We start from the raw sequence: 23,513 nt of genomic DNA on the forward strand, positions 1-23,513 counted from the left end.
ACATAGTACTGAAAACTTGTATGAATTGTTGAATTCTGCATGACTTACAAAGTTATATTTAAAATTGTTTTGTAAAGTTGTACTAGCAGTTGTTGTATTTCAATTTTAACTCGGCTGTCATCCTTAAAACATATTGCTTCTTGTGCCTATGTTAATGAATGTTTATAATGTTTTCATATGAATATCAATTTGTTTGTTATTATTCACATACCTCTTGTGGGGTCTTTGAGGTAAACACTCGAAGCCTGACTATTCGCAGACTGGTATCTTAAGATATAAGACCGCGAAAACATGTCGCTAGTGAGTTGAGACACAAATATATCTTATTGGGCAGCCAATTCGTGATGGTGGCCGTAAAACTTATATTGTATCGATTTCAGTCTTTCTTCTCCTCATAACACAGTTAAAGCAGTTTTTGTTTCAAGACCACAACTCTGTTAACGAAGTCCGTATCTTAATTGAGATATGTAAACCTCATATGATGGGGCAGATGGCATATTACTGAGAAATGAGAAGGTGACAAGTGGATAGTAGAAATTAAAACGTTTGTCATAATCATATTCTAGTTTGAAATTTTCCATCTGTGTCAATATCGAGGAAAATATCAAGAAATGAATAAACACCCGAAGATAACCCTAAAACAGCTTTTTTGATAGATTTTGATAAATTGTTTATACTTATATACATGATATATACATCACAAATTTATATAAAGTACATTGTTAATCAATACTAAAATTCTGTAGGAGGTAAAAGCTACATTTTTATAATATTGACTATCGGATATAAATGAATTCATTTTAGTTAGCGACCTCGTTCGATATAAAAGCTTACATAAACAATGAAAAATTTTCACTTTTGTTTTAAATGTCTTGCAGCTATAACTTGTAGTGTTGAATAATATGTTGAAGTGATCCAAATATGTATAATTATATGATATAGACTTTTTACTATTAAATATCTGATAAAAGACGACAACCTTTAGATTTTGACACTGTGAGTGAAACAAATTCAGAGGAAACTGACCCTACCTTTATTCACATGAATTTAACTTCACATGAATTGCACGTTTAAGCTCGATTCACAGGAACATTTTCTTTTGAATTTCCAAATAATTTTACATGTAATTCATGTGAAAAAAATTGCCTGTATTCATGTTAAACCTAAAAAAAACTTTGAATGGTTTGATTTCAGAATAAATCGTTATATATTTTTTCGATTTCCAAGAATGTTTTATTTTCATTTTATTTTTATTATTAAATTGGTTTATGAAGCTCTCCCTGTGTTTTTGATTAAATGATAAACAAACTTATTCAACGATGACAAAAGACACAAAGTACTGATCTCAGAGTAATCGTATTTACTGAAACCTAAGTCGAAGTCTAATTTTCTCTAATAAATAGACCACGTTTTAGTAGACTGAAATATCAATCTGTATATCTCAAACGGAAAGTTCATATTTTTCAAACATTTTTTTTTATTACACCTTATAAGTATGAATAAAATGGCATGTGTTATGATACTCTAATGAGCCAATAACCAAGCAATAACATCAAAGCAAAACAGGCAGACGGGTATTCGTGCAATCTTTAACAAAAGACAGTCAAAGAAAAAAAGAGAGAGAGAAGGGGGGAGTAGATACCAAAAGAGACTCATAAGTCGAAATAATTAAACTGACAATGCCATGGCTAAAAAAGAAAAAGAAAAAGACAAAGACAAACAACAGTACACAAAAGAACATAGAAAACCAAAGACTGAGCAATACGAACCCCACCAAAAACTGGGGGTGATCTCAGGTGCTCAGGAAGGGAAAGCAAATCCTACTCCACATGTGGCACCGTCGTGTTGCTCATGTAAGTACAAACCCGGTGATATGTATAATTCGGTAGGTCAAATCCCCTGGGAAGGGGACGATATTGTAGTTACGACAATTGGAACATATCCGTCGTTATCTGTGAAACAGATATTCCATAACGGTCAAACAACTCATGGTAGTGTCCGTAAAATTTACGAAGGAATGTATTCAACTTCACCACCTGGAACTCTTGGTTTAATAGCTTCCTTGCGAGCAGCAACCCTCTACCAAGGAAATCATGATAGGAAACACAAGACCTGGAATATCGTATCAACTGGGATAAACAAAGAACTTAGTCAGAGAAAACAGACAACACCATGACCAAACAGAAAAAAAACTTAGTATCAGTCGTTAGATATCCAAATGGATTTCAGACAACATCATAATGCCCTTTTCAAATGGTTTTGTGCAACTATCAAGTTGACTAACAATTTATAAAGAGGGTCCAAACAATAAATTTTGATAAAATTCAAATATTACTATTTTTATTATTATCAAAAATATATATGGAGACGCTAAAGTGCGATAGTCAGTTCTCTGATGGGCGATGGTATATATTACGCGTAATAGCTATTTTGAAATCTACAGATGTTCAATTTTTAGATCTACTGTTGACAAAGCTTGAGTAAAGATCATCTAATTTTTATTGAAATTTCAATGTGAATAACAATATACCCTATACTCGCTATAACTTAAAGCTAGGGAAATCGTATTATTCGAAAGGAAGCTTTTATTTCAATAAGTCGAACCGGAAAATTTCCAATTTACGTTAGAAATGAGTTGAAAGCTAATTTAATGTTTTTTTGCAATTTTAGATTACATTACGAAATGATTTTGTTAAGTAGATGACCTCACGTTTGTAATGTCCGTTTAAACTGAGGCGCCAACACCCTGTTTCTCAATATTCTATTATATTATAAGTATGAAAACTGCTTGTAACTTTTTGCCAGTAGTAAAAGCTTAACCCATTTTAACCCCTTGAAGGGCAGTGCTGACCTGTAGGAAGTATTTGCTCACTTGTACTGTTTTTCTTCGGTCAAGGCACAGTCGATTAAAAACATTTATCAATAGTATAGGTGTATAGGTTGTCGTATTATGTGCCATGGACTAACATGGCCGTTGTACTTATATGGCCGAATAAATTCCCTGGATTCAGAAAATTTAAGGGGTTAACATATATAAGTTTAGTACAAAAAATGTAACACCTATATTTTTTTACTATCACAAAGGTCGAAACAGTGAACAGTCATTAAAATTAACAAAAAAAATGTAAAATTAGGAATGAATTTTCAAACATAAATGGAATAGCCAAAAAGTTTAAACCTTTCAACTTCGGGGCACAACATACAGTCGAATAATGTTTCGTTACATTTCATAAAAATCCGTTTTTTGTATTGTTTTACCGAAATTTGGTGTATTAATGAAACGTTTTTAGTATTCATCAGCCATTCCGAAGCTCACCAAGCCTTTAAGGTAGGGTATGGTAGACCGATTGCGTATGCTAAAGGAATATTATTTAGATGTAGAATTGAATTGAAACGTAGAAACATAATAATCAGAATATATGATTTGTTTTTTGTTCTGTCTTCAGCAAAAAAATCCCTTGATTTAAATATCATTATGTCACCATTAAAATTAAAAAGAGAGACGTCTCAACGAAAATAGGTGAAGTTGGAGGACAATATTCGAAAGTATTAAAGGTCTTTCCGAAGAGATGTTTTTGTATCCCAAATGAAGAGATGAAATTAGAAAAGCAATAAAAAAAAGCAAAAAAAAAACAAAAAACAAAAACAAACACAAAAAATGTCCACAGTCAGAAATTCCCCAACAAAAAATACAAAAAGAAGAGGGAAAGATAGAAGAAAAAAGTTTAAAAAAAAAAACAGTAATGACACAGGTTGATGCCATAAACAAGTTGATTTACTTTTATAAATTGTAACTTGGATGGAGAGTTATCTCATTGGCACTCATACCACATCTTCCTATATCTAATACACTTTTCATGGGTATTGTAGTTGATTACGTATGTTGAGTAATTGAAATCCCAGGAAAACTGTTTTGAAAACACAGCAACACTCTCCTCAATGAGAAAATCCGAAGTAAACTTTATCAACGGATGAAATCAAATATCAACTAGTGAGTACGCCGTGTCTCCGTATAACGATTTATATACACTGACGTCCTATAAAAACGCAACACGAATTTTTGTGGTTTTTTTTACCACATCATAATGAATCTCCATAAATAATGAGTTTCGTTGCTTACCATACAGATACAGGTAAACGGATAAATCCGGTGCAAAAACGTCCCTCAGTAGTTTAAAATTTGTCGCTAAAGTGTGCAACACAGCGAGAAAATCCCGCACCTGGAGCCAGGCTTTCAGCTAGCCCCTAAACAATAATGTATACTAGTTCAGCGAAAATTGACGTCACACAGCGAGAAAACATATTCATAAATGAATCAAAATTAAAAATTATACAAGACTAACAAAGGTCAGAGGATCCTGACTTTGGACAAGCGTAAAAAAGCAGAGCGGTTAAACATGTTTTGTGAGATCTCAACCCTTCCCCTATACCTCTAGCAAATGTGGAATAAACAAAAACACAGCAATACGCACAGTAAAACTCAGTTTAAAGAAGTCCGAGTCCGATGTTAGAATAGGTAACAGAAGAAACTAAGCAAATGACAATGATCAACATAAATTAACAAAGGACTACTAGCAGTTACTGACATGCCAGCTCTAGACCTCAATTAAACTGATCGAAAGATTATTTCTTCATCTGATGAAAATCAAGCACAATCCCTCCCGTTAGGGGTTCAGTATTATATCATCATAAAAGACCTATAACCCGTATCATGCCAACAACTGATTTTAAATAAATGAGTTTATTTCCGATGCAAAGACTCTATGAGTGAATCAATATCAATTCCAAAAAAATGCAACCTTTAATGATCTGACAGCAGTATCGTAACTAAATCCCTTCTGAATAAGTCTTTTTAAAGGTTTGGTTAGCTTTTGAGGTGAATACCGACTTTTCAGTATCTTCTGTTTTGACCGGGCCAGATTTGGTGATGTTACTTCTTACAAAGTCTATCCGAATCATTTTGCAAAGAACTCCCCTCAAACCGGTGCTGGGGCCGTATTGAAGTTTTTTTTGCTCCATGTTGAAGGCCTCAATGCGACTTTCAGATGAAAAACAGTTATAAAAGCGCCTTTTTGTGTTTTTTTCTGTGCATGTACTGATTTTGTGTAATGGATGGATACCACATGCCATATCCTTTGTTTTTGTATTGTATATATGTCTCTGGCGAGACAGAGGTAAATTAAAAAGGGACAAACAAAATCAAACATCCCCATCAGAACGGTCAATCATTAAGGCGTTTGCTACAAGCAGTTATTGCCTTCGACAGTGAAACATTCATTGATAAGGAGAAAACCCGGGTTTTAATGCATACACCATGTACAACATGATTGGAACATTAAACGTGACGCAATCAATTCAATTTTTGTTCTGCAAATTTTATTTAGACAATTACGATGAATGAAATTAATTTTTATTTGTTTATTTTACATATATGGCATACTTTTACTTGTATTGAAAATAAAAATTAAAAAAGATTAATCTAGTGTCGTGTTTTAAAGGTTCGTCAGTATATATCAATGTGTATCATGTGATCTTTTTTCTTCCTTGTTAAAGAAGATGGATGCATTACACCTGATTGATTGTTTTTAGGTATTTTATTTAGGTAAGGCGTACACAATTTAAACATAATAAATATATTTTATACATATATAGATATAGGAAGATGTGGTATGAGTGCCAATGAGACAACTCTCCATCCAAGTTACAATTTATAAAAGTAAACTATTATAGGTCAAGGTACGGCCTTTTTAAAGAATTGTGTGACAGGTATTTCATTCATTATTTATTTTATTCCAAAGAATGTGTCTCAAATTTATCTCAAAGTTTACTAATTTAAAAATGAAAACGGGTCATAACATGCCGTAAAAAATGGCACGAACTTAAAATAACCAATAAACTGACAAAATTATTGATACGCTGATCAATTCTATACCTGTATACCTTGTATATTTGTTTAAAAGTAGCCCCAATTGATAATCATTTCAACAGACATTATCTTTGAGAAAGTCAGAAATAATGTTTAATTGATAAAATTGAGTATGGAAATGGGGAATATGTCAAAGAGACAACAACCCGACCAAAGAGCAGATAACAGACGAAGGCCACCAATGGGTCTTCAATGCAGCGAGAAAATTGATAGAATATATATGAGTCATATATACTAAACTCGCAGGTAATGCACCATTTAATTAGTAAAGTGATTTTGCAAGATCATTTTTTTGCAGTTTGGTTAATTTAAACTGGCTGATTAAAAATATTAAAAATACTCATTTACCCTTAACATAGATAAGTGTCAGATAGACTAGAGAAAACACCGATTTATTCACCAGGCGGGCGCACATAAGTGAGGTTTATTATCCATTTTAAGTTCAGGTTTGACAAAAATAAAATTGGAGTTTGCAATCAACTTTGATGTATTTTATTTAAAGTTGAAGGGCGAGTAAGAACAACTATTTTCGAGGCAGACATGCAGATGTTTTCATTTATTTATGAAATAATTTCATTTATTGAATGCTGTGTACGTCTTTTGGCTTGTCAAAAGTATATCGTATATATATCATATTTGGTACAGTTTAAGAAACGTTTGAGGTTAGAGATATACATGATATATATATGCAATTTTACTAAATTACGTAAAAAAAATCGGAGTTTAAAGCACTAGAGTTCATTCGCAAGCGTGCATGGAGAATTTGTCCAATGCGATTTCCAACATTATTATGTGTGGGAACCTTCTTATTTTGTTTACAAATATGTTTTTTAAATAGAAAGAGAGAGTCGCATTGTCTTATATTAAAAGGTATCTTATTCCATAATTTCACGGTTGCAGGGAAAAAGTATTCAGAACATTAGCGAGTTCTTGTACCGATTTCTAAGATATTTAGACGTTGCCTTGTATTATGGTTATGCCTACTTTCTACTAAACCTTGCTCAATTTGATAGGTTACTAGTCTAAATATCACACGTTATGAAAGTCGGTAAGATAAATTCGTTACATAGTGTGCTAGTGACGTAATACGGTATATATGGGGTCAGTAAATTCCATATATACCGTATTAGGTCACTAGCACACTATGTAACTAATAATCTGCAAGGGATGCCAAGAAAGCTAAAGTGGTCAGACAGGAGATATTAGAAAAAGAGTGACAGTGGAATACCAGATAAAACCTCTTTAAAGAAGTATACGTAGTTGTAGCAAAGATTATACACCATTATGTTACGGTTATCCCATAATTATATGTTTTTATTTCTAAGGGAAAGAGTAATAAATGAAATGCGATTTATTCAAATTTTTAAACCAAAGGTAAATATGGTATGACGACATCCAGGCGATTGTTTTAACGTCATAAACACAATAAATACAACGTAGTATCAACCTCCCCATCGGTAAGGATTTGTCCTAGATATACACACCAAGAAACATGCCACAAAAAACCATCTCGAAACATTTAAAACTAAAACAAAATAAGATAACAAAACAGATTTATAACAATTTTAAAGAGTAATATAAACACTTACAAAACAAACGACTTCGAAAGGGCTTTCGGAAGCAAGTAAACATATTTAAAAAAAAAAAAAACACACATAAGAGTGGAGCTAGATAATTGACAAGAATTGCTAAACAATTGGATAGTGATTAACATATTTATGGTTCTTTTTTTCAGAGATCCCAATGGCCTCTAACACAAGTTTATGTGGGATATGTTTACTTCGACAGATAACGAAAACATCGAAACACTGGTGCCCGCAATGTGAAGAAGCTATTTGTGATGAGTGCAGAGAGTACCATAAGTTACTAAAAGTTACACGAAGTCACGAACCTATACCAATTTCGAATTACAAATCAATTCCGTCATTCATAACTGACATACAGCAATCATGTATCTATCATAATGAAATATATCAACAATATTGCGTTGAACATGCGTTACCGATTTGTTTCAAATGCATTAATGACCATCATAAATGTAACGTCACTACTCTTGAGAAAGTCACTAATAATGTCAAGACGTCTGAGCAATTTTTAGATTTAGAATCAAGACTCGACGACTTATTACAAAACATTGATAGAATTAAAAAGGACAGAAATTCTAATGTGACTAAAATTGAAGAAATGAAAACGCAACTTGTTAAAGAAATTCGACAGAAAAGAGCGGAAATAAACAAACACTTAGAAAATTTAGAGAAACAAGTTATTAAAGATCTTGAAGCGAAAGAGTGTCAATGTAAGGAGAGTATTCAGCAGGTTTTATCGTCAGTTATAGAAAAAGAGACCATGATAACTCAATGTCTGACCAATTTTCAAAGCATCAAACAATATGCATCCGATCTTCAAACATTTCTTGGAATAAGAGAAATTGAGGTGAAAGTTTACAAAAATGAACAATATCTACAGTCATTGATAGAAGCAAAAGTTTGGGGCAGCTTGAACTAGTGTGGAAGGTAGACCCAGTTGTGCAAAGTATTTTAAGCAGTTTAAAGAACTTTGGATCAATTGAAATGAAAACAAAAATAAGCAACATTGAGTTTACTAGAACTAAAAACAAACAAGCACAGTTACAAGTAGCTACGGCGAAAAAGACTATTGACGATGTGAAGTTGATTCTACAGAAGAAGATTACAACAGACCTAAATACAGTTAGGGGTTGTTGTATGTCAGAAGAGGGGGACCTTTTGTTCACTAGTCACAGCTCACAAAAATTTGTCACCGTATTTGCATCGGATAATAAACTCAAATATACTATACTACTAGATCCTAGTTATGGGTTTGACATAGCACTGATTGACGAGAAAACTGTTGCCATAACTACTGGGAATTCAGGAAAAAAGATCGGTGTGCATATCATAGATATAAAGAATCGAAGCAAACAAAAGTTCATCAACCTTTCTGGTCGTCCATATGGAATTACCCGAGATCACGACTCGCTATTTGTCTGTGTACAAGAAAGTGGTATATACAAAATTAATACTTCGGACGGCACTACAACTCACGTGATCAGTTGTAGCCTACCGTCACATTCCTACGTTTCTGTTTTCTCCGACAAGATATACTACACTAACTATGACGACAACAGTGTAGAATGTTGTGATCGTAATGGATCACATCTTTGGACTTTTAAAGAGGAATTGGTTTTGAAGGAACCGCAAGGCATCGCCGTTGATATTAATGGAAACTTTTATGTTGTTGGCGAAAAATCATCGAATGTAGTCATTATATCAAACGATGGAAAGCACCACAAACAAATCCTGACCAAAAATGACGGTCTACTTTCTCCTTCTGCTATTTTCCTTGATACAGAGAACAGAAAACTTCTTGTTGCAAATACCAAGATAACTGCTTTCGTTTACAATATTTTGTAAGAATTATTGGAAAGAGATGCATATTAATTAAGTGTTTTAAACAAAACAGTACTAATTATATTGATGAAGATAGGAAAACAAGCGGTTCATAAGAATGTTATAAAATTGAAAGTTGAATAAAGTAATTTTAATGTAAGTAATTAATTCAATGTTGCATTTGTGTGGAAATAAATAAAGCCTGAAATATCAGAAACCTTTTAATCCATACTATTTGTTCCATGGATTAGGCATATTGAAGTGGTTATAGAAATTATTTTAAGTGTATACAGTCAGCTGTTCATATACCGACTAAGCAACATGTATCAAAGACTTAATTTGGTATACTTACTTCATATTTTATACAAGGAACTATTTTATTTAAATAGAGTATTAATACATAATACGTTTTGGAATGCTGGTCAGTAGTTACTTGGGGACACTCGCATGTCTAGGTTTTTAACCAATCAGCAATGAGGTTTCCCAGTCACTGCCGCATGTGCTTCTCTTTTACTAATTGTTTTTCGAGATCATACTAATTAACCAATGAGATTCATAGCTAATTTTGAATTAACCAATCAGCGCTTAATTAGCAGGGCTTTTGTTTTATGCACACAGGCTCAACTATTCCTGAAGCAACGCTTGCTTGCAGCAGCCATTATTATTTTTCTGGGAAAATATTTTCTTTATTATGATCGTAAATTATCGTCATATAATGGATTTATCAATTTCGTATTGGATATGGACACATAATTATGCAAACGTTTAGAACAAACGATGTCCAAGAATACGTACATGTGCGCAGTACAAGTAAAAACAGTCCGACGAAAATCTATGATTTGTATATAGCTGGACTTTGCATCATTGTGTTATGTCTGCTTATTCCTTTGATACCTTCAAAGCTGTGCTTTTTACATCTATGATGCCACCAACTCGTCAGTGAGACGGGATTGGCAATAGTATAACTTTCCATGTTTGCCGTGTGACTGTCTTTACATTAGCGTTTATATATGCATAATATTCTCAGCGGAATATAAATTTAAAATATGTCTAACGACGAAGAGATCACATTTATGGCCTTGTCCGACAAACAATCTGACAAAGTAAGAACATGGGCCGGAGTCATGAAGCTTAGCGAAGATACCACAAATACAATCCTGGAGCTAGGATTTGAAAACATGGAAGCTGTGTCGTTAATTGAAGCCAACGATTTGGCGGAGACAAATATGCCAATTGGGCAAAGAAAACTGTTGTTAAGGGCGGTTGAGAAGACTTTCCGAAAGGACATAAGTGCCGAGACAGTGGACATGGCAGCGCCGAAACGTAGGACATGCGCACAGGGAGAAAGCGAGCACGGACATGCTTCCGATGTAAATAAAGATGGCGGCGCCCACAGCTTAATTCAAGATGGCGGCGCCCATAGCTTATTCCAAGATGGCGGCAACAAACAAGACGACGGCTATATCCAGGCGGTGCTTCAGCAGTTAGCAGTCAGCCAGAAACAACATGAACATTCACCTGATCCCATTGGAGGTAGTTATAACCCGAATGCAGTTTCTATGAACACTGTCAATTCTAATATATCTTGGCAAGACCCTCAAATTTATTTACAATCTGCTAGCATAGACTGTAAAATAGTGTACAATGACATTTCAGACTTTGTTTCCTATGATATAGGGGGGACCAGCATGTCTGAGGAGCGCCTTATTTCAGATACTTCAGGGGGGGCAACTGGTTTTTAAATCTGGCCCTTTAAGGCCCAAACTTGAGTCCCTGTCTTTGTGTCAGTGGTCGAGGGCAAATTTATCTATCATGTACAAGTTATTAAGCACAGGAGAACTGACACAGACACAGGTTCTTGACTATCTATCCTATACCATGAGATTTTATCATTTAGTTTCATCATGTGAATTTATGTCGGTGCTGTTTTTTGATAGGGAATACCGCAGACTCCAAAAACAGCACAATTTTAGATGGGGCACTGACATCCCTCATTTACAGTCAGTTTATCTTCGGCCAAAAGCCATATACACTAAACCTCAGGCATCTGGTCCATCTGTTAAGTTTGCACCTAAGCAACAACAGGATAATTCTAAATATGCATCTCATTCTGCAGAAGGTGTTGAAATTTGTAGGAAGTTCAACAGTAGGAAAGGTTGCTTGTTACAACACTGTCGCTATACACACATTTGTGCTATCCAGGGGTGTGGGCTGAACACCAAGCATTTGCTCATTCAAAAAACTGGGCATAATGGTAAAGCCAGTGCGTGACCTTGTTTATACTGTTTGGCAAGAGGAACTTAAAAATGATTCTGATAAAGAATTTCTTTTAAATGGCATAAAAAATGGGTTTGACATTGTTCAGGATATAAATTTGGCCCCACTTAACATTTCAGCAAAAAATCATCCTTCAGCACATATTTCAAGTCCTTTATACGATAAAGCTCATCAACAAATTTTAATTGAAATTGAAAATGGTAATTATGAGTTGGCAACGTCCACACCAAAAATTATCAGTCCTTTAGATGTCATTTCAAAACCAGATCGGGGTGTAAGGATAATTCATGATTGCAGTAGACCCATAGGGTCAGCTGTTAATGATTTTGCAGGGGATATGGATAAGCAAAAATTTCAATCTGTTGATGATGCAGCAAAATTAGTGACAAAAAATTGTTTCATGTCCAAAGTTGATTTAAAATCGGCCTACAGATTTGTGGGTATCAGTCGCAGTAGCCAACAGGTAACAGGTTTACAGTGGACTTTCCCTGACGGTCAGACACATATTTTTATAGATAAGAAATTACCTTTTGGCTCTAAATTAGCACCTGGTATTTTCCATTGACTTTCACAGGCTATTCGCCGCATGATGTCACGCAGAGGCTTTACCATTATAGCATATTTAGATGATTTTTTCATTTGCGAAAGCACTAAGCAGCGCTGTGCACATGGCCTAAGGGTTTTAATTTACTTGCTGCGCAAGTTAGGCTTTGCAATAAATTGGTCCAAGGTCTTGGACCCATGCCAGAAATTAGTATTTTTAGGTGTGGAGATAGACGCCACAACATTCGAATTAAGATTACCTAGTACAAAACTAGAGCAGTTAAGGCAAGATTTGGCAGATTTTCAGCAGCGCAAGCATGTTTCTAAGAAACAACTGCAGTCCCTGGCGGGAAAACTAAACTGGACTTCTTCAGTGGTTCGCGGCGGAAGAGTTTTTCTTCGGAGAATCATTGATGGCATTACGAAGCTTAAGCATGATTGGCACAAAATGCGCTTATGCGGGGATATTTTGCATGATATTCACTTGTGGTACAATTTCATGTCCACTTTTAATGGGAAATCCTTCTTACTTAACACTGATCCTGTCACCTCAGTTTATACTGATGCTTGCAAACCAGGTGCAGGTGGAGTTTTTGGTACTGATTTGTTTTATGTAAATTGGAAAGAGGATTTCCCATTTGCGCAAACTTTGCATATTAATGAGCAAGAAGCATTTGCAGTGGCTTTGGCGGCCAAGCGTTGGGCTAAATGTTGGCAAAATAAGCGTGTATATATTTATTGTGATAATTCATCAACTGTTGGTTGTATCAATAAGTGTACCTCTAAGAACAAACTTTTGATGTAATTTTGCGCGAATGGTTTTGGCTGTCTGCTACTAACAATTTTCAACTTGTTGCAATTCATCTGCCTGGGAAGCAGAATGATATGGCTGATGCCGTTTCACGGTTGCATGAGTTAAAGTAATGTCAATTTTTTCTGAAAGAATGCCTACCTACTCCTTTGTTTGTGCATCACCTTGTTTCTCATATGTCATGTCACTCTCTTCGTTTTCTTTTATTTAAGCTCACAGGCACACTTTGATATAGTGTTAATTTTCAGAAGAAACTTGTGCTGAATTCAGGCTCATGAATTCTTGCAACACTTTTCTTTGTCTTAGCATAAGTGTTAAATACCATCAGAAAATTTTGTTTATTGAAAAGGGTACCATGCCTGTCTTTCTATAATCAGCATGTCATGCATGTATTTGTTATTACCAGGCTTCCAATTGCATGAACCTAATCTCCTACTGTAACACAGGTTTGGATTATTTTGGAGTACCACAGTTTTTCAACTTGATTTTGCTTTCTTTGTAAATATGTTTATTGCTTTATTGATATGCAAAGAAAATATTAAACTGTGATTCTTTCTCCCAAACCTGTGTCTGTTTACTTTATTCTTTATACTATTACCAGTTGGCATTTCTTGGTCCCTTTACTGAACTCTGATAAGTGTAAATCAGGTGCCTTTATCTGCACTGTAACTCTTCAGCATTCGGTCAGGGCACCAAAGACATAGCAGACTGGTTATTGGTACAACTGACATATATACAGCATAATAAGGGAGGATCTGGGTGGGACAGTGTTATGAATTAATGGAACTATTTTATTTAAATAGAGTATTAATACATAATACGTTTTGGAATGCTGGTCAGTAGTTACTTGGGGACACTCGCATGTCTAGGTTTTTAACCAATCAGCAATGGGGTTTCCCAGTCACTGCCGCATGTGCTTCTCTTTTACTAATTGTTTTTCGAGATCATACTAATTAACCAATGAGATTCATAGCTAATTTTGAATTAACCAATCAGCGCTTAATTAGCAGGGCTTTTGTTTTATGCACACAGGCTCAACTATTCCTGAAGCAACGCTTGCTTGCAGCAGCCATTATTATTTTACTGGGAAAATATTTTCTTCCCACCCTCCAACTCCCTTAAGGACATTTAATTTTATTTGCTAAAAGATGTATACGCATGTATAATACATTTTTTTATTTGATAAGAAACATCAACTTCACATATCTTTTTGTATTGTTTAATTTAGTAGAGTAGTATTGTTTAAAGAACTCACAGTTATTATGTACTTTTTGTTAGGAGTACCACAGTTTTTCAACTTGATTTTGCTTTCTTTGTAAATATGTTTATTGCTTTATTGATATGCAAAGAAAATATTAAACTGTGATTCTTTCTCCCAAACCTGTGTCTGTTTACTTTATTCTTTATACTATTACCAGTTGGCATTTCTTGGTCCCTTTACTGAACTCTGATAAGTGTAAATCAGGTGCCTTTATCTGCACTGTAACTTTTCAGCATTCGGTCAGGGCACCAAAGACATAGCAGACTGGTTATTGGTACAACTGACATATATACAGCATAATAAGGGAGGATCTGGGTGGGACAGTGTTATGAATTAATTGCTTAAATATACCACTGAAAGTTGATTATTTATGTTAGGATCAAAAGACGTAGATTGTACTCTTGCCATTTATATTTACAAGAAGTCGAAACAACTTTATATTGTCCATTATATAAATAACACTTAACTGAGAGGAAAGGTTACTATGAGAAGGAAACATTCAAATATTGGTTACCTGCTGTGCCATGTGTTCAAGTTGATTGATTAATGAAGAAGATTATAAGACATTGAGAATACTAGGGGTTGTGTTATGTCAGAAAAGGGGGACGTTTTGTTTACCGATCATTACTTAAAATCGCTCATCGTCATTGCATTACATAATAGACTCAAATATTCTATGTCTAGGTTCTAATTTAAATTTGGGTTTGACATAGAACTGATTGACGAGAAAAGTGTTGCATTTACATCTTTGAGTTCAGTGAAGAAGATCGGAATTGATATCGTAAATATTAAGAACCAAAGCAAAAGAAAATTCATGAAACTTCCTGGTCGTGCAAATGAAATCACACGAGATCCCGACTCGCTGTTTGTCTGTGTAGAAGGTTGTGGTCTATAAAAAATAAATATTTCGAACTATACTACACCTCACGTGATCAGTTGTAGCCTACTGTCACATTACTACGTTTCTGTTTCCTCAACAAAGATATACTACACTAACTGCAAAGACAACAGTGTAGTTTGTTGTGAACAAAATAGATGCTTGGACTTTTAAAGATAATTTGGTTTTGAATAAACCTGAAGTCATCGCTGTTAATAATATTGGAAACGTGTATGTTGTTGGAGCAAAATCGTTGAACGTAGTAATTATAACAAACTATGGAAAGCACCACAAACAAATCCTGGCCAAAAATGACTGTCTTCTTTCTCCATCTGCTATTTTCCTTGATAAAGAGAACAGGAGAGTTCTTGTTGCAAATAGCGAGAAAACTGCTTCCTTTACAATATTACGTATGCATAATTGGAAAAGATGCATATTAATTTAGTATGACAAACAGAGCCGTACTACTTAAATTCATAAAAATAGGAAAACAAGCGATTTTTAACCATGTTATGAAATTAAAAGTTGAATAAAATTAATTAAATATCAGATGTTTGTTAAGTAATAAATTTAGGGTGAATTTGTTTGTAATAAGATAAAGCCTCAAATATCAGAAATCTTTTAGGTCATACTGCTTGTACATGAATTATGCTTATTAAAGTGGTAATAAAAATTATTTTGAGTGTACACAGCCAGCTCAGATATGTATCGTAACATGTGTAAGGAATATTAATAAAAATGAATACACAGGAACAATAAATATATATTGTGCTACCTTCTTTTAAATGCACAAAATATTGAATCCGTTTTTTTTATCAATGACTTCCTCTGGTAAACTTACTTCTTATTTTACACAATACTTAAAAATACCATTGAAAATTGATTATTTTTGTTAGGATTAAGTCGGATTGTTCATTATATATATAACACATTGCTGAAATGTTAATATGAGATAGAAACATTCAAATATTGGTTACCTGCTGTGCCATGTGGTCTAAATGTTGACTGATTGATGGTTGCTTGACGTTCAGTGGTAAATATTTCATGCATGATCAGGACGATGCTAAAGTTGAATGATACCCTCCTCCAGCAATATAAACAAAGTTTTATAAAGGTCTTTGACAGATGTAATTGGTGCAGTTGATCTCGAAAGGACAATAAACTGCGTCAAAAGTTCACTTGTTCACTCTAAGTGTCCGATGAAATGTAGAACTGGGCAACCAGTCGTAGTATTAAAAGATTTGTTGTAAAAGAAAGTTTTAAAAGAACTTTCTTTTTTGTACTTTTTCATTGTACTGTTATACAACTGTCCCAGGTTAGGGGAAGGTTGGCGCCTTTAAACTAGTTTAACCCCGCCACATTCTGGATGTGCCTGTCCCAAGTCAGGCGCCTGCAATTCAGTGGTTATCGTTTGTTGCTGCATATCATATGTGTTTTTGGTTCATTATTTGTACATAAATCAGGCCGTTAGTTTTCTCGTTTGAATTGTTTTACATTTGTCATTTCGGGACCTTTATAGCTGACTATGCGGTATGGGTTTTCTCATAGTTGAAGGTGACAGATAGCTGTTAACTTCTATGTCATTTGGTTTCTGGGTGAGAGTTGTCTCATTGGCAATTATACTACATCTTCTTTTTTTATATTTAGCCCTTTAAGGATATATACAACTCTATCAGATTGTTGGTTTTGAGTGTTCTCGACGAAGGTAAATCGCAAAATAAGAAATTGATGCACGTAAATTAACTTAAGAACTATTCGATTTTTGTGGACACTTATGTAGGAATTGTCTAACGTTTTTAAGATAAAATAAAAAGCAGATGCATGATCGTACCGAACCAATTACATGTATTAGAGGTGGGTCAATCTGTATATATAAAATTAACATTATGTCCCTATTCGCGAAGTCTATTGAGAGAGATATTTTGCCATGGCGTTGTCAGTTTTATTTCGAGTTATGAGTATTTTTAAATATGCCTTTGGTATCTTCCGCTTCTTTTTAAAAACGGTGCCGTAAGAAACGACATACTAGTAGTCCCATAAACGTTGACCCCTTTAGCATAATAAGCATAGATGACGATATTACACTTTTCCCATTAGCATAGTGGTTAATGCAGATACAATTAAAGATATAGTTTAATATGGATTGCTTAGTATCAAATACGTTGACTACTTCATTCGAGTCCCTTTTATTAATAGGCTAAAGGCCAAGGCTCCGTGTTGAAGACCGTACTTTGACCTATAATGGTTTACTTTCATAAATTTTGACTTGGATGGAGAGTTGTCTCATTGGCACTCATACCACATCTTCTTATATCTAAACAATTAACTTGAAAGAATTTTACTGTGCAAAGCAAAATTGAAGTATTTTGAATATCCGGTCATTATTCCGTATACAACATATTGGAATTAGGCAATCACCAATCATATGCAACTATTTTTCACATCATAAGAATTGAATAAACAATACCTTACAAAAGTAATACAAATTGTGCCGATGTTAAATTTGAGTTTAAAGTAGGTAGATGCTGACAATTACAAAATGTACGTGAGATCTAGTGTAGTAAAGTATAAAAGTCAAAATCCATTTGCCAGGAGTTATCTTTCCTTTGGGTCGTGTTCAATATCCGTATGTACTGTGATGTTGTCCAATGAATCCAGTATTGTCTATCAGCCATAGGAAGGAACTTTAGTCAATTAATTAACGAAAAACATATTTGCCTCACATCATGATCAAGTCATATGATGCTCATTTTGTTGCATTGTTTATACAAAGAGCAGAGGGCGAGACATTCCCTCAACACATTACATCGATTTAGAGTGCTACTATAGATTATGCTAAATTAAATGAAATATAGATAGCATTTTATTATTTTTCAAAATACTACCGATTTTCTACCCCAAGATAAGATTACCTTTGAATTGTTTGGCAAAACCTCTCGGAATTTTGGGTCATCAAGGATTTTCAACTTCGTATTTTATTTGGTCTTTTTAACTTTTTGATTCGATTGTCACTGTTGAGACTTTTGTAGACGAAACGCTCGTCTGACATATAAATTTTTTATTGTGGTATCTATAATGAGTTTAATTGCAGTTCTTCATTTATAAATTGGGTGGAAAGAACTTATCGATAAAGTGAATTGTATAACCACACACACATTAAGTTTCTATTCTGTTTATAATGTTCTCCGACTGAATAGTCAGAATTAACTGGTAGCCATTGTAGACTCTTATTTACCTAAAGTTATATCTATCGTTTGCTTAATATGCAGCATTCGAAATTCAAAGCTATTTATCATTAGAACACCTCAAAATGTATAGGCCATTGCGTTAAATATGTGTTCAGGCTTATTATGATATTCAATAATTTAAGTAACATGTATGCATAATTATATTACACATGTGTTACATAGCATTTCATATTTTTGAGAGACATTTTGAAGATTTCATTATTTTTTGCAATTTCTTGTAATTTCTCAAAATGAAAAGCAAGGACCTTACATTCGAAACGAAAACTTTTTTTTTAAATTAAGGGCACATGTGGTATTTAAAGAAATGCAATAAACTCATCATAGATACCAGGATTAAACATTTTTTACGCCAAACGCGCGTTTCGTCTTCAAAAGACTCGTCAGTGAAGCTCGAATAAGAAAAGCTAAAAAGTCTAAATCAATTACGAAATTGAATAGAACTGAGGACCCATAATTCCGAAAGAAATTTCCTTACAACAACAATTGTTAAATGTGTTTTTTTTCTTTCTGAAATGCATTATCAAATCAATGAACTGACAAGAATGGTTTGTCCTCTCTATTTGTAGCAAAGTAATCTGCTGACCGGGTTTTGATTTGAGTTGATATTTCCAATCCCCGAGAATCCTTTTGTGTTTTCATTCATATATATCTTTTAAATTAAAACTTTACAAAATGACTACTTTGCGAAGTATTCAATTCAACTGCAATATGTATGACCAAGAATCCTTTTGTGTTTTGATGCTTTTATATATATCATTTAAACTCCTCAATACTCAACTTCTACTTGCTTCCATCAGCTTTCATTTATTTACCATACCACGCTTTACACCAAAACGTTTAAAAGTGAGAGATTGCAGGACTAGGATTTGAACAAAATCTGGTACCCGGATTTCTTGTCGCCCCGTTAAGTGTGCAAACAACTCTTGTAACTTCATTCAAGATAATGCAATTAAGAAAAAACAACAAGAAAAACAACACACCTTCAAAGCAAACTATTGTAAGATAAATTCAAGGTTATAAATCTTTTTTCTTAAATACACATTATTCGATGAGATTAAGATAGATTAAACGATGAGTGGATGGAATATCATATGAAACATTTGAATTAAAATATTGATTTTATATACAAGACATGCAGAATAAATATTGGATTTATATATTTATACCTGTTGTAATTTTATTAGGGAGAATAAAGGAAAGATGCCACTGACTTTCCGGGCAAATTATACGAATAACGGACTCCATTAAAGTTCAGTGCAAATTGTTTGCTTTGATCTTGAGTATTCAAGACAACTACGGCAATAGTTCCAAGCGGATTTTCGAAGGCAACCGATCGTAATCCATTTACATTATCGGTCGAATCGATTCTCACGGCTTGTGTCTTAACTACCTTCGTCAAATGCCCTATGATGTAGTATTCAACTTCTTTTTGATACCGGTCAGACCCAGAATAAACTGTTATCACACCTCTACAGTCCTTGCAACCTTGAACCTGTACTCTAGGTCCATGATTTTGATCAAGGGCGATATTCCAAAATAAAACAGTTTTGGCCCATACTCTTGGTTGTTGAAGGAAAAGATTGTCAAAATTCCAAACCAAGTTACCTTTGAAATTAGGAGAACCCGCATAGCCAGAACATTCTGTAAAATACTGGTCAATGTTCGAAAATTTTGAATGAAGTCTTTCCGGTTCCGATTTGTCTCCAGCGTAGCAATGCCATGCCACGCCCCCTACGTATTGTGTCGCATCATTGTCTCGTAGAATGTTTTCCGGGTACTCGTGGAGATCCCAGTTATGGTCCAGAATAAGAATTTTAGTGTTAATATTGTTTTGTCGAAAAAGTGGTCCCATATGCCACTTAATCAAATCCCTTTGTATTTGCCAAGACATTGTCATAGTCGGGTAACCACTTGTTTGAAGACGAGGCTCATTTTGAATTGTAATTGCATTAATATCTATCCCTTCAGCTTTATATGCTTGAATAAATTTAACAAAGTATAAAGACAAAGCCTGTTGGTATTTTCCGTCCCAATCTTGATGAAAATCGCCTCCGTATAAAGTATTAGTGGATTTCATCCACGCCGGAGGACTCCATGGTGTAGCAACTATCTTCAAAGACGGGTTAAGACTCAAGGCTTCCTTGATGATAGGAATAAAGAATTCACGATCTTTCTGAATGCTGAAATGATTCATCTGGAAATCTGTCTGTCCATTGGGCATGTCATCGTACGTATACGGAGGTACAGCTTGAAAGTCAGATCCGCCCATTGTTATTCTTATGTATGACACACCTGCAATAGAAAACAGCAATACTTATACATATGCATTGGTGGCATCCGGCCGTTTTCTGCACTTTGATCGGGTTGTTGTCTCTTTGACACATTCCCCATTTTAATTCTCAATTTAACAATAAAGTATTAAGCATATTGGGACTAATAACAATTTTCTGTTATCACAAATCAAAACTTGGCACACATAGTCCGGAAGTTCCTTGATATTTTGTTTGTTAATATCGATAACTAATAAACATATCAGAAATACGGTAGGAAGATTTGTTTATATATATATCCCTGTTGACATAAAAACGGGTTTCCTTGATTTTTTGGGCCCAAATTGCATATTACACTTTTAAAATTGCTAAAAATTTAAAAGATAAACAATTGTCTCATCAAAAGAGGATGTACATTTATGGAAATCTTTTCATTTATTTTGCATTATGATGAACCAATTACACATCCACATCTATTAAAGTTGTTATTACAAAAATATATCACCGTTGATTGTTTATAATTTAGAACAAACTTTATGGTGTTCAAGTGGCTAGGATTGTTGCAGGAAGCTAAATGTTACTTTAATTTGTCATTTTATTTTAACACCGTAACAGATAATGAATGACCATGATGTGAAAATTGTTGCAGATTTAACATGGATGACCTATTTTTTTCACAATTCAAATGTAAGAAGTCAAGGTCGTATCAAAAGTACTTAGTAACCATCCTTATTTGATACACATTTACCTTGCAACCGTACATATCTGTTCTGGATTAATGTCAGGGGCAATGTTGTCACCAAAGTTCTTGCAAAGATTCTCAAAATAATGAGAAATATCATTACGATTGAGAGACAAGCAAGTAAAGATTTATAATTTATGCTTGAACAAGTTTCTGTTCGTAGCTGTTAAACAGTTACTCGAAAGAACACGATGTCACGTGGAAAAATAAAAACTCTAATTCGAGAGGATTAGCCAGAGGTACATTATAATAACGTCGATTTTTTATCAAATTATAAAGGATTAAAAGGTATTTTAACACACGATGTAAATGGCGAACTACAATTAATAATTATGAATGATAATACATAGTAAGTTTACTTTCTTGGAGCGTATAACATATAAAATAAGAGCCTAACAGTAGTTTACCGATGTCAAAAACCTCGTAAATCTATTTTTTAAATCAAAATAAGATACAAAAACGTGTGGGTATCGCATGAACTCGGAACGGAAGAAGACCAGTTGCATCGACAGAGTATACGTCCATGATATGAATGCAAAGCCCACCTTGCGAATGCAGGCTAAGTGATACAAAAAGCGAGTAATTAAACGCACCAATTCCACCTGTAGAGCTAAAAAGTTGTCTCATAATTTCATGTCTTTTTGGACTGTGGTAGATTACAGAGGCAGCTGAGTTCGACAAACCGGCACCAAAACCCTCCATTGTTTGATAACGCTGGTTTTTGTTGATATTTATTTGAGGCAAGTTGTTATTGTCATGCAATGGATACAAATCATTTTCCTGTGATAACTTCTTAGACTGGTCACCAGTAGTAAGAAGCACTTGCACCTTCGCTCTGTCTAGCGTGCTGAACAGGAACGAATCGACGATTGTGAAAAAGAGAAAGAAAACTGGAATCAAACCATTAATAGAGGATTATTTATTTTTAAAAACATTAAACGGAAATTTATGTATCAACAACACATATATTTATTTTGAGAAAAATCTATAGATTTGAAATTGCAGATTTGATGATTTTATAACAAATTTAAGAACTTTTTTTGCCAATTTTATGTGCTTTCTATACATGCTATACAAATGTTCACCTATTTTGAAAGAATTCAATCAGTAATTTTTCAATAATATGATAAATGCATTTTTTTTTCGATTTTCAATTATAGTTCAACAAGCCGAAGATGTATAAAATTTTTTATCAAAATCTGTGACAAAGCCCATTTACTGTAACTTGACCTTAAGTGGTTTCCTCTTCGTGCGCCCATCTAATCAAAATTTTGCTTGGAGGTATGTAACCATTAGTATCACATTTTATTACATATATATTTTAATTTTGTGAATAGATGTTTTGTGATTTTGTACGTATTTGACCAAGAATTGGAATTTTCTCTTCAAAACTATGTCATCTGAAATCAAAAACACTTAAGGTGGTACCTAACACTACAGGGAGATAACTCTGTAAAAATCAACTTAACGTTTTAATCACGTTGTATTGTTAAGGAAATATTAAGCTTCTCAATGATCAAAATTAGTGTTTGTCAAACTGCTATATAACCAGTGAATTTTTTCTGATAAAGTGGTTGGTTCAAATTATTTGAAATTTTTATATTTTTGTCAAAGGGTCAAAGTAAACATTTTGTCAAATTTTTAGGAAAATTAAACGAGCCAAATTAGTATTAGTCAAGGTGTTGGGTACCACCTTAATTGTATAGTTGTAGAATACATGTATATTCAATATACTTTTATGTCAACTTACAACAAAGTTTTCGTCCTTCCATCCTTGTTCACATGTGTGTTCCTCCTTATTGACTTTTTCCTGATATTATCGTGATTATATATAGTCTAAGATGTTATCTTCTACTGATGTAGGCCATGCCTATTTATGTATTTGTTTAGCGTCTAGATAAATGTTTAAAACTTACCAGTTAATAAAACACTGCTCATAATTAACTTCTGTTTGACGCTAGTTTAAATAACAAAAAAATGTGTTCAACAATTAGCTTAGCAAACTACCATAGCACATACGATTGTTCATATTTCGAACCAAGTAACGATTTAGGACCAATCTTATCAGAATATTGATCCCTGACTTCGACGAGTACACGAGTTACGATATATCTGATTTTCAATCAGATTGGATATAGAACATACATATGA

General features: G+C 33.9%; 1 protein-coding gene and 1 long non-coding RNA gene across 2 annotated transcripts; one reads left to right on the forward strand and one right to left on the reverse strand.

The window, feature by feature from the left end:
- The first annotated feature begins 5,541 nt into the window (after nucleotides 1–5,541).
- Nucleotides 5,542–9,501, forward strand: LOC127718048 (uncharacterized). The gene is made up of 2 exons (XR_007989538.1): nucleotides 5,542–5,602; nucleotides 7,662–9,501. It is a non-coding gene; the product is annotated as an uncharacterized LOC127718048 (long non-coding RNA).
- A 10,003-nt stretch (nucleotides 9,502–19,504) lies between these two features.
- LOC127718046 (uncharacterized) lies at nucleotides 19,505–23,151 on the reverse strand. The gene is made up of 3 exons (XM_052223947.1): nucleotides 23,113–23,151; nucleotides 21,956–22,252; nucleotides 19,505–20,642 (listed from the first exon to the last, which is right to left on the reverse strand). Exons 1-3 carry the CDS (start codon nucleotides 23,132–23,134, stop codon nucleotides 19,531–19,533), a joined length of 1,431 nt encoding a protein of 476 aa, XP_052079907.1. The 5' UTR covers nucleotides 23,135–23,151; the 3' UTR covers nucleotides 19,505–19,530.
- Between the last annotated feature and the right edge of the window lie 362 nt (nucleotides 23,152–23,513).

The sequence above is a fragment of the Mytilus californianus genome, unplaced genomic scaffold (assembly GCF_021869535.1).
Source record: "Mytilus californianus isolate M0D057914Y unplaced genomic scaffold, xbMytCali1.0.p SCAF_10, whole genome shotgun sequence".
Lineage (NCBI taxonomy): Eukaryota > Metazoa > Mollusca > Bivalvia > Mytilida > Mytilidae > Mytilus > Mytilus californianus.

Bases quoted from the DNA above. Each gene is read 5' to 3' on its own strand.
- LOC127718046 (XM_052223947.1), bottom strand. From the start codon at position 23,134: ATGGAAGGACGAAAACTTTGTT. The intron at 22,253-23,112 runs GTAAGTTGACAT...GTTTGATTCCAG, and splicing joins GGAAGGACGAAAACTTTGTT to TTTTCTTTCTCTTTTTCACA. The intron at 20,643-21,955 runs GTGCGTTTAATT...TTTCTATTGCAG, and splicing joins TAGCTCTACAGGTGGAATTG to GTGTGTCATACATAAGAATA.